Raw genomic sequence first — 12,876 nt, 5'->3', positions numbered from 1 at the left:
CAAAATGTTATGAAAGAATCATCAAATCAAATATAAAGTAAATTTTTGCACACAAACTAAACATACAAACATTAAATCTTTTTGCTATATAGCATGATTCCGCCCGCTCCCTCAGAACAGAAATTCCGCCTTTCATATTTGAATTGAAATAGAAAGGCAACAATTTCATATAAATGCATGACTCGGTGTTATGATTCAAATACAAATGTTAACTGAAATCAGAATCAGAAATCAGAATCATTTATTCAACGTAATTATCATGGATAAACTTGTTGAAGGTCAATGTAACATTTTAGAATTTACGCCATTTCGCAAGGTGTTATGGCGGAGGAGAAGAAATGACAAGAAACTGCAAAAGCAAGACATCTTTTAAATCAATGAGGGACATTTCAAGTTATTTAATAACTAGAGGAACACATTCAATACCAGACATTTTTATCATTTAGGTAATCATTAATCTTATAATAACCTTTTTCACATAAAGTAAGCTTCACATGTGCTTTAAATTTATTTTCTGACAAATTTAAACTATTTAAGGTATATTATTATAAAAACGTATACATAACCCCGAAAAAGATGAATTTTATTTAATTATTCTTGAATTTCGAATAGCAATTTTATTTTTATTCCTTGTATTGTAACATATGCATACATTGCAATATTATTATTATGTAGCGCTAATGAGGCATTTTCCTGGTTACGTTCGTCAAAATCAATATTTAAACTTCGATAACAGACACACTACACACAGACGGAGTTACTACGTATCATTTTATTAGTTGTTGCTCGGAAGGAATGACTTTCCAGGCTATTTTCCCCAAAAACAATATAGATGGCGTTGCACATAATTAGGCTCGGGTATACAGGGTGGCCGAGAAGTTCACGTTCAAAATGACAAATTAGATAGAGGTGCTCATTGGCTACCAGAAACACCCCTATGTATGTTCAGCGATTATTTACGGTTTAGGAGATATGACCCATTTTGTACATTAGATTTTACCTTACTTCAGAAATCATAATTTTGTCGCTATCTCTTTCTTAATAATTCTTTTATTTTATTTCGTAACTATTCCTAAGGATATGTACCACTAGGAGAAAAAATAAAAATAGTCAAATCAAAGATAAAAAAGCAATTGGAAGTTAAAGTGAGAAGGTATTAACTCAGAATCATAGTCTGAATTATCCCCTTCAGTATTCGTTACAATGTCACTAACACCCTGTATGTGTATTGGTCAAAACCTATTAATATGTTATTATATTTTGTTACAAAACTTGTAAGCGGATAAATCACACTTAATTATTCATCAAAAAAACATAATACTCGTCATAAAAGGTTCCTTGTAAGACGTAAAGAGTTAGAAGGGGCTGACAGCGCGTAAATGTAATATTATTTGAGGTCGCGATCTTTCTTTTGAAGTACCTACTTTGAGATGTTTACTTGCTCTTAGTCGATCCTAAATCTTCTCGAGACAAAAGCTGAGCTTTTATCATTTCATACATTCATTTTATAAGGGATTGTGATTTCTTTCATCGTTGAAAATGAAAAAAGAAAATATCGTCTTTGTTTTTCTAAATATACTTACTTAAAATGAAATGTTAATTATGTACGTAAATATATAAGGTATTCTTGACATCGACTTGACTCCAACCAACATGCATAAAAGAAATGCATCAAATATGTGCATTGAATTACATAATAATCTGCCAAATTAATTGAAAATACTAACTGGAAACAAGTTCAAGAATAACTTAACGAAATGGCTTATGGACAAATGTTACTATAATTTGAAGGAATATTTTGAACATAAAAATAAATAAATTTTGTAATTTTTAATAATAAGTATATATATTTTCTATAATTTTCTTTCAATGTACCATTTCTTTATTTTTTATTATTTTATGTATATTTGTACGCCTGCATGCAGGCCGAACACATCACAACATTGTTATTTAAATTATTTTACCACCTTTTTTGTATTCTATGTGTTCTCGCAAATAAATTGATTTGATTTGATTTGATTTGATTTGATTCGTATTGAAAACTTTGAAGGATGATTCACACCATGATTCTGAGTTGATATCAAGAATGATTTCCGTCGCAAAAGTATGGAACTGAAAAAATACAGAACCCTAAAATTTTCATCAATTTTCCGGCAGGAAACTCTACTTGATATCAACCCAGAATCATGGTCTGAATCATTCCCCTCAGTATTTGTTAAGGTGTCACTAATATCCATACGTACTCGTATGGCTACTTGTACGTACTTGTACGGGGTGTATGTAATATCGTAACGAATAGTGAAGGGCATAATTATTTTATCAGCTCATTAATCTGAGTTGATATCAAGTGGAATTTTCCATCTCAAAATAAAAAAAATAAAAACATCATGAATTTTGCTTTTCTGCCTACCCCAAAGGCAAAAAGGCGTAATCTTATGTACGTGTCTATATAATATGTTTGTGCTTCTAATTCAAGACGAGTTTATATTTTTAACTTTATGTTTGATCGAGTCATTTAAGTACTTAAAGAAAACAAGCCTGTTGTTTTAAATTTCGTACCGGATGAGAGCCCTCAACGCTCCCCATTTGTCTGGCCAAGTATAAACCAAATTGTTAGTGACATCGTAACGAAAATTTTGAGGGATGATTGAGACCATGTTTCTGAGACGATATCAAGTGGAATTTTCCGTTGCAGAAGTATGGAACTGAAATTATTAAAAAAAAACACAAAAAAATCATGAATTTTCCGTTCAGTATTCGTTACGATATCACTAAAACCCAGCATACAATAAGTCATGTCAAAAAATATATTTTATGACCGATTTCTCTGTTTTCGCTCTTAGATTGAATAATAAGGCAATTAATTATGAAACTCAGATTAAATCTTACTATTCCTAAGCCTTTCGATAACTTAAGGCCTGTCTTCGGAATTGCAAGGGATGTATAAATTAAGGGGATTCACTTGTCTGTTTGTCGTTTTAATCTTATAGATTACCGTCTAAAGTTAGATTACGTAATATCGTTTGATATGTAGGCTGACGTAGGGATTTTTCTCCGGGCCAGTAATTTTGCGGTAAATCTACAAAACATGTATGTACGTTTATATTATTATATTAATACATACATCATCATCATCATCACCAGCCCGTTAACGTCCCCACTGCTGGGGCACGGGCCTTCCCTATGAATGGTTAGGGAGATCGGGCCTTAAACCACCACGCGGGCCCAGTGCGGATTGGTGGTTATTAACGACTGCTAATGCAGCCGGGACCAACGGCTTAACGTGCCTTCCGAAGCACGGAGGAGCTCGAGATGAACTTTTTTTTTGTGGTCACCCATCCTATGACCGGCCTTTGCGAAAGTTGCTTAACTTCAACAATCGCAGACCGAGCGCGTTTACCGCTGCGCCACCGAGCTCCTCCATACATACATACACATGCATAAACACACATCTATTTCCCACCGGGGTAAACAGAGACTATGAAATTCCATTTGCTTCAATCCTGACATACTTCGCTTGCTTCCTCTACGTTCATGAATCGTTTCATACATGCACACCGGTTAAGAGTAGATCTCCAATTTGGTCAATGTACGTCCTTCTAGGTCATCCTCTGCCAGCCCTACCACCAAACTTCGCTTTATATACGGCAAATTCTCAATAAGTCACGTCAAAAAAGGAGTTGGAGTACAGTCATGAGCAATATAATGTACTTACCCACTTTAGGACTCTGTCACACTAACATATGTATTTGTCATTTAGTGAGACTTACAGTTCAATTTGTCAAAAAGGTTAATGTGATATGGTACCAAAATGTATACATATTAATGCTCGTGACCGTACTTTGTATTTTTTTCCTAGAAACGCCTGACTTGCAAAATAGTGTCACGAATCGAATCATCGGTCTAAACCACTGCATTCTATGATTTTGAAATCGTGTTTGGTTCATAGATAAATTGATATCACGTGGTTTTTAGGATTTGTGCCCGGTTAATGGCAGTAGGCTGACCCCCTATTACATGGGACTGAAACATAGCTGGAAAGGTGTGGGTGTGTAAACTATACATCTTTGCCATTTTTGTCTTTTCTTTGTTTTTTTTAGGTTTATTTTTTTTATTTCTTCCCTTCGGGGATAATGGTGCTAATTCACCAAGGAAAGGGACGGGTAATCGACAAGCATAAAATTTATGGAACACACGTCAATTTTAAGCACAAATCTAAACCAACCGTCTAAAAATTTTACATCCGTCAATAACCCGACACAGTTAAGTAGACAGCACGTCAAACGGATTGCATACCAGCGACGTACCTTTTGATTCGCCCGGGTTATTCATTCATTTACTCATTCTTCCTAAAATTAAGAGCTGGGAATCATCCGTCCCTTTCCTTTTCGACGGATATGAAAATGACGGATATAACTTAAAATAAAATTAGGCGGTGTCTCCAGGAATCGGGGCCAATGTTAGGTTATAAACGGAGAATGTATGATTAACGGTACAGCAGTGCCCTCCTGTCAATGTCAATTCTCATCGCTGTATCGCAAGATTAAAATAATAATGTAAATAAAAACGTTTATTTCGGACCTAGTCGACCTTATAAACCATAAGTTTCATTAAGAAAAGTATGTCAGGATCTCTCTCTCTCTCTCTTTATCTCTCTTTTTACCCCCGTACGAAAAAGGCATTAGTTTATCGTCGCCTATAAAAAAAAAAACAAAGTAAGCGCCTTTTTGAAAAGTCTGATGTGATTTTCTTCAATAAAACCGCGATTTATTTCAAATCATGTCATTGCGTATAAACTTTGTGACCATAAGTTTTTACCAGGATTTAAGGTATCTCGTCCAATGCAAGGTTTTGTTAACTCGCTTTGCGATATAATATTATTTAATGTAGTTAGTCATATTGCTATCTAGAGAACCTTCGGAAAGACGCTTATGTGTTTTTTTTTTTATAAGACGACGTTATGTATGTATGTCAAGTGGGTATGTTGCTTAAGAATTTATTTTGGCTGACAGGTGGAAGAAGTTGCACGTAGAATGTGGAACGTAAAATGTCCCTATAAGTTAGGTTATGTGTAGATAATTTTTACTATGTCGACAATAAAAAAGTCACAAAGCATTATTCCCAATTAGACGTACTACTAACAAGAGCTTAACTGGTCCGACGAAATGTCGAATAAACCAAAATGGCGGACATAAAATGCAATTTTAACGATGATACCGAAATAAAAATAGTTAATCTACAACAATAAACAGTATTTCACGCGGGGATGCCATTTTTGTCACAATAAGTGCTGAAAAAAGGGATAAAAGGGAACAACATGAGTTATTTTGTCTTTTTCCCGTATATCTATTGTTGGCAAGCTATTATCATTTTTATTATCATTGTTATACTAGTTCTATAACTAATGCACCCCTTTGTTGTTCAAAAGCAACTTCACATCAATATATAATTGGAAAAGTAATAAATTCCTAGTGATACTCTGGTAGTTTGTTTTTCCAAACGTACATACTTACTGCAGAGTAATTTTGCAGCAGCGCAATTTTTTTGCTTTTCTAACTTTTTTTCTAGCTTTTTGGACGAGCGCTTTATTTAAATTTGTCTCCTATGTTATTTAGTTTCCCATGTCATTCGAAATATATTCGTCGTGATTGATTTATGGAAGATTTTTTATTATAAAAATACAAAGTACTTAATATAATACCTAGAAAAAACCTAAAACCTAACCTGAGGAAGACCTAGAAGGACTTACATTGACCAAATTGGAGATGTCCTTAGAAAAGGTTTAGTACGATCTATTCTGAACCGGGGTGCGTGTATGAAGCGATTGATGAATGTGGAGGAAGCAAGAGAAGTGTGTCAGAATCGAAAGTGTATTTCTATTTGCTATACCGTTGCATAGAAGCCTAAGTTCATCGTGCCGTCCTGTCATTTCCACCGGTCACTTCCTTCTGGCTTCCAACTTAAGATAATAATTTATTTTGTGTCTTTAATTATTTTTTATGTTAAATGTTTTTGTTTGTTTAATTCTTCTAGTTCTTTTTCTAAAATAAGAAGGCCCCGCGCGGTATTCTAAAGATTGAATCTATCCTTTGGATTCGAAACTTGGGCATTTCTTTCACGTTGATCAACTGAAGTTACTCCTTATTCTGTGACTGAAGTTCTCTCCAAGCTGAAGTTCTCTTCGATCCGTTCATTTACACATTTAACATTAATTTCTGGTTACAAGTATTTCTTGTTTACTTCTTGTCCTCCTATTATTCCAATTTTGATCATAAATTAAATATCCGTCTATCTGTAAGTAAAAACTATTATTGAACTTTTATTTACGTTAGCAAGTGCGTCACTTCGCTACACTAACCAGCGAAATTATATTCGTATTCCAAGAAAGTCTGCTCTTCTATCGTGTGAGTTGTGAGGTGGAGTACCAACCTCATCACCCCTGGTGTCAGGGTTACTATTGAGCCGCCAAAGGCCCGTGACATGGCTCATGTAACGACTACTTACTTACATCAGTAAGTAGTAACCGAGACCAACGGCTTAACGAGCCTTCCGAAGCACGGATCAAAAAAGTGTAACAATCCATGAAAGTGAAGACAATGGAATTTGTTTTTTTGGGTTTTTGCTTTTTCTTAACGACTTTTTCGATAAAAAAAACAATTTAGGTTCAATCACGCCTGTACCCCTGGAGGGGTAGGTAGAGGTGTATAGTACACCCACTCCTCGCCGTTCTGTTTAAGTCTCATGTAATAGGGAGCCTATTGCCATAGAATAATGAATAATACTACGTATAGAACGGCTACTCTCCGCTCCCCACCAGCGTCTGATTACCTCACCCCCCCTCGAACATAGTTTAGACTTGAATCGTATGGTGTCAGACGTCACACACACAGATGCACGTGTACGATAATGTCAATGTGTAGTGTCTGTGTTAAACGAGGGTGGTTGTATGAAGTGTCCAAGGTGTGCTTTTGCGATAAACCGGGCACAAGTTGTAAAAAAAAAGATGGCTGTCATAATCGCACTACTGAGTTTCTGAGGTTATATATTTTTTTATTACAGCATTTGGTGAGTAACACGTGTAACATTTATAGTAAGTGTGTCATCCATTATTATAAGTTAGCACATCACTTTTCCTCATACCTACACTTATAAAGCTCTCATTTCGCCCGTTGTTAATTAGAAAGAAGTGTTTAATCTACAAATTGTCCGCCACACTTAATTCAGGAATGAATTTTGTAGCGCGATCCTCTGAAGAATAATTGCTGTCATTTGAAACGAAAAACAAGTACCTAAGTATATTAAACTATCGTATTTATTTTGCTATAATTTAGAGCCATAGTCTCCATACTTATATTATAAATGGGAATGTGTGTGTGTCTGTTTGTTGTCCGTCTTTCACGGCAAAACGGAGCGACGAATTGACGTGATTTCTTAAGTGGAGATAGTTGAAGGGACGGAGACTGACATAGGCTAATTTTTGTCTCTTTCTAACCCTCCGACTTCCTAAAATGGGAGGCGGAAGTTTGTATGAAGCATTCCGCAATTTTCAAAGTAGAAAGCTATTTAGCTTTCTTTATTACCAATTTTTAAAAATTGGTATGCGGACTATTCGTACTTAACAAAATAAAATCGGGCATCATTTTTTTTCTTGGAAATTTGTCCTCAACCCCTTCAAAGGAGAGGGTGTTATTTTATATGGGACTTTTGGCAGTTTTCAAGGTAGGAAGCTAAAAATATATGTGCACGTGTGACTTGTAAGTTTTGTTAAACACGGCACATATCGCGTAAGTAAGCATTAAAAATGTTTTTGTCGATTTACTTTTGAACTAAACATAACATAAACTCACGACTATATCTCAATTGTGGTAGACAGAGGTACTTACTTACATCCAAAAAAAAAGATCAATAAATACTTTCTTTCTTTCTTCATCCATGGCAAGATACTTTACCAAACTTTCTGTTAGACCTACGTGATAAGGTGGTGAGCCGTATCGCTATCTATAATGGCCGAGCGAACTTTATTAACTATTAACTATGACTTTATTGACTGTTATAAATGATTAATATTATTATTTTATTATGTACTGAAAAAGTAGGTATATTTTCATAGGTGACCCGGCTACTTTTTACTTGTTTCTCTCGTGTGGGTTGTGTGGTGGATTACCAACCTCATCAACCATGGTGTCCGGGTTATTATTGAGCCGCCAAAGGCCCTGACATGACTCATGTAATTACTTACTTATATCAGTAAGTAAGTAATAACCGGGACCAACGGCTTAACTGTTTATTTAATTAAGTGTGTAGTCGTTACACGAACCTTATCAGAGGTTTTCGATGGCTCAATACTAACCCTGACACCAGAGTTGATGAGGTTCGTCACTGACTTCACAACCCAAACGAGAGAGAAAATTTAGAATAAGTACCTACATATTCTACATTTTTTAATTACAGATAAAGAAAACCTTGAGGGTCAAATCAACGATAAGAATTAAAAAAGTTTTTTGCAATTAATTCAGATAGTTATTTTTAGCTGGAGTTCAGAATACTTACAATAGAAAATTCATTAACGAATTTATTGTATTGTTCTAAAAAAAGAAAACAAGTCACTGTGGTCTTGTGGTTCACCAGCTTGCTTCTTAAACGACGAGAGCCGGTTCAACCCTGGTACCAGACTTGGACGCGGCGACGGCTATACGGCAGAAGCTCTGAAACGCCTTTCTCGGGAATCTGATTTTCGTACGATATTTTCCTTCACCGCTGAGCACGTGATAATCATTTATCATCCTCCAAGTATTATCCCGTTTTTCACGACCCGGTTTTTTACAAAAGCGACTGCCTGTTTGACCTTCCAACCAGCAGAAAAACCAGCCCAATGGTTAGGTCACATTGAGTCACATACCTCCGAAAATGCATTTCTCGGGGATGTGGGTTTCCTCACAATGTTTTTCTTCACCGCTGAGCACGGGTAAATCATTTATGATCCAAACTTTTCTTTTTCTTTTTTTTTTGACGTGACTTATTGTAGATTTTACGCAGATGGCATTAACTACTTGGCCGGACAAATGGGGAGCGCTGAAGGCTCTCACCCGGTACAACGTTTAAGACAACAGGCCTGAGGGTGCCCAGTTGGGCTCGAACCCCGGCGATCCAAACATGAGTTCGAAAGCAAATTCGACAATCATCGGTTTAGGCCTGTGCTGGATTCGCTCTTGCAACCTCAAAGTGAGAGGCAAGCGTGCTACCAACTGGGCTACCACGGTTGTTCTCTAAACCATACTGTCATAAAGTCATAACATTATAGTCCGGTCAACAAATGGCTCAGAAGGGGGTGTATAGTGCGTGAGAAAGGACCCAAGCGATTCTTTTAAATGTATTCAAGGTGTATAGGGAGTTGACTAAAAGTCCCCACGTCTAGGAAGCGAAACAGGAAACAGGAAAATGGGCAAATTCGACAATCATTGGTGCTGGATTCGCACCTGCGACTTCAAAAGCAAGCGTTCCAATTTATGGTCCAAATATTTTGATTTTCTACGAGCTTATTATCTAGCCTATTAGGGTGTGAATGGTTAGTCATGAATACGATTCTTGGTAGACGATTGGAAGCGGGAAAATGAACTTATACTTGTGTATTGTTTACTGGAAATGTGAATCATGTTTTGGTGATTACCATAACCATAATTGCGAAATAATTCGGTGAAAACTAGGGGCGTATAGCAATCATCACATTGATTAGTTTTGTATTGGTTATTTTCCCTTTGGACGAGTGCTGAACACATTTGAGATTGTCAGAAAAAAATTTAAAACATATATATTTATTGACTCAAAACATACAAAAAAAATTAGATGGTACAACGCGTTTCGGAACCCACGCGATAGAAGAATACCTACCTAGACGGACTATAAGCGAGTAAACTTTTCCTTTGAAGTGTGGTTAATGTTTTCTTGTCACTGGTTGCCTGGAAGAAATTGCTGCTTAGCAATAAGGCTGCCAGATTGTACTGTACCTTTCGTCCATGTGTGTAAAACTTGTTTTGTATGATGTATGCAATAAAGTATATTTGTATTTATTTATCCTTTTCTTGACGTGACTTAATGTAGATTTGCAGCAAATGGCATTAACTACTTGGCCGGACAAATGGAGAGCGCTGAGGGCTCTTTCCCGGTAAGTAGGTACCCCTGCCCACGTATACGTATGCAAATTTTATAATTATCGGTTGAGTAGTGAATGCGTAAAAGCGTAACAAACAATTATTATACTTTTTTTTAAAGTAAATATAAAATAATGAATTTATTATTAAACATATTTATAAAACGCATATTTTAAAATGTATTTATTGTTTTTTTTTTTGTAAGTAAATATAAAATAATGAATATATTGTTTTTATTAGACCATTTTATTTCCTTTATTATAGTGTTTGATTCATTTGTATTTCAAATTTATTAATTTACTCCGCACTGCCCGATTTTCTGCCTAGAAAGTAGCATGGGGAATGCTACACCGATAAGAGCGTGGCTTAGTGTTAAACTATGTTTATAAAACGCATATTTTAAACTGTATTTATTGTTTTATTATTATATTTATTATATTTAGTTTTTTGACTTAATAAATATAAAAATAAGAAAAAAAACTTAAGTTATTTAGCTTATTTATTATACTTAGTAAGATAATAATTATAGTACTTGAGTCCGTGTTACTTGTCAATTCGTACACTTAATTCATAGTCACTGTCTTTTTTTTGAGATCGTTTTCTTTTTATTTAAAAAAGCCTTTGTATATAGTCTACAAAAAAATAGAATTAATATAGTTTATTTTAAGTGTTAATTGTACATAATTTATTTTATTTTGAGTTCTGTTTATTTGTTTTTATTTTTATTTTATTTTTGTTTTGTTTTATATTTTTCAAATATTTTTGTTCTGTAACTGTTTTGTTTATGGTGTAAATAAAAGTTTAACTAGTCTACAAAATTAATGACATTTATTTAAATCTGTACAACAATTAATTTGATAATAGGACCTTTGTAATGACACTTTTATATTTTAAATTTTATAAATTTTGCATGATTTATGTAATTTAAATGCACGGTAAACTATATTTTTTGTAACATCTGTCACGCTGCATTTATGGCAAATAAAGAATCTTATCTTATCTTATAAAGGATAATTTAAGCCACGGCTCGTTATGATTTCATGCAACAAGTGGTAATGTTACTCGTAAGAACCTTCACACCTAGACAGTGCCCAGAAAGAAGGAAATGAAATAATTTTCTTCGTGAAGTCTTATGAATACCTATTTATTTAAGTTACGTTCATTTTTAATACTCATAGCCTATTTTTTTTTGCAAGAGTACTTTTTATGCATTTAGTAATTTTTAGAAACTGATATAAATTGATAATCTAAGTAAGTTACACATACATCTAATAAAATAAAATAATTACTTACCTAATTAGGTACTTACCTTAATACTCGGCTATATAATAAACACACTTTCTTATGTTATGTCAGCGAAAAGTATATAATTTACGAGTAATAAAAGTTAATTCTATTATCACACTTCAACATTGTGAACGAAAGAGAAAAGAAATACAAAAAAAAACATCAAACACACGAAAAACCACACAGCAAAGAGATGTAATTTATAACACAGATAAACTTTCTCCAAAATAATAAACCGAACAAATGGAAAAAAAAATAATTCGCGCGTAAAATTAAATATTTAAATTAAATAAAAAAAAATAGTTTAGGAAATTCGAAATTAGAAAAACAGATTAGATCAAGAAAAAACAAATTTCGAAACTCGCGCGTTCGAAAATATTTTTTTAAATTAACAAGTATTTATTTTTTAAATTAACAAGTATTTATTTTTTAAATTGAGTTTAATTTTTAAAAGGTTATTTATAGAGATAGGTAGGTAAGGTAAAGTGCGTGAAGTTTGCACTAACCGGCAAGTAGGAGGAACGCGGTGACGACCGTCGGAGCTGCGTACATGGTGCTGGAGTGGCTGCGAAGCCTTCCGCCCGCCCTTATAGCTGCGGCCGCCCGCCCAGAGCCACCGACCGCGCCCCTACTACGTAAACTCGCTGCGTTTCATTAAAACTTTCAAATGCAAGTTGTTTTTTTATAGAACCCTTTTATAGCTGAATTGCTTTGTGTTACATTGGAGTTTTTGTTTAGAATTATTTTCCGTATTTTAAGTATTTTTTTATTCTACATAGAACATTAATTAAACTGACTAATATTTTCAAACATATTGTGTCTCGGGTTTGATTACTATTGTGCCTTCATCAATCATGCTTTGTAGTTTTTTTAAGTAATTTTAATTTGTTTTATTTTTTGTATTTTTCGGGTCAACGCGTCTATTTTACGTCCTACGGCCATCGCACCTCATTCGCCCACAAATACGAAGATAACAGTATGTAACCTTTATTTATGAGTAATAATAGTAATTTTTTACCACATGATATATCGCCGTTTGGAATCCAACGCGCAATTTCATTTTTTTCGCATTATTCGCCATGATTCGTTTCCTATTAATCCTTTTAATATGCACAGATTAAAAACAGTATTTTTCAATTCTATTGGCTGATCAATATTACGTACTTAGCAGAGGTTTTTTATTGTTTTACAATTTGTTTATATTTTCGTCCAAGTTGTGGATATAATATTATCATGGCATCGCACTTGTATCCCCGAGGGGGTAGGCAGAGGTCTGTAATAAAATAATAGGGGGCGAGCCTAGTGCCATTAATCGGCTAAAAATTTTGGAAAGCACGTGATATAAATTATGTATATGATCCAAACAGCAGAGCAGCATATGCATAGTGCGTGTGTATGCGTAGTGTATGGAGCAGCGTGGTGGAGTATGCTCTATACCCCC

General features: G+C 34.5%; 1 protein-coding gene across 1 annotated transcript in view; it reads right to left on the bottom strand.

The window, feature by feature from the left end:
* Positions 1–11,987, bottom strand: part of LOC126373425 (uncharacterized) — a 39,890-nt gene extending 27,903 nt beyond the window's left edge. The window contains exon 1 of the mRNA XM_050019583.1: positions 11,942–11,987. Coding sequence (XP_049875540.1) covers positions 11,942–11,987 — 46 coding nt within the window. The remainder of the gene's footprint in view (positions 1–11,941) is intronic.
* Between the last annotated feature and the right edge of the window lie 889 nt (positions 11,988–12,876).

The sequence above is a fragment of the Pectinophora gossypiella genome, chromosome 15 (genome assembly GCF_024362695.1).
Source record: "Pectinophora gossypiella chromosome 15, ilPecGoss1.1, whole genome shotgun sequence".
Classification (NCBI taxonomy): domain Eukaryota; kingdom Metazoa; phylum Arthropoda; class Insecta; order Lepidoptera; family Gelechiidae; genus Pectinophora; species Pectinophora gossypiella.
This window is presented reverse-complemented; position numbering and strand designations above follow the sequence as displayed.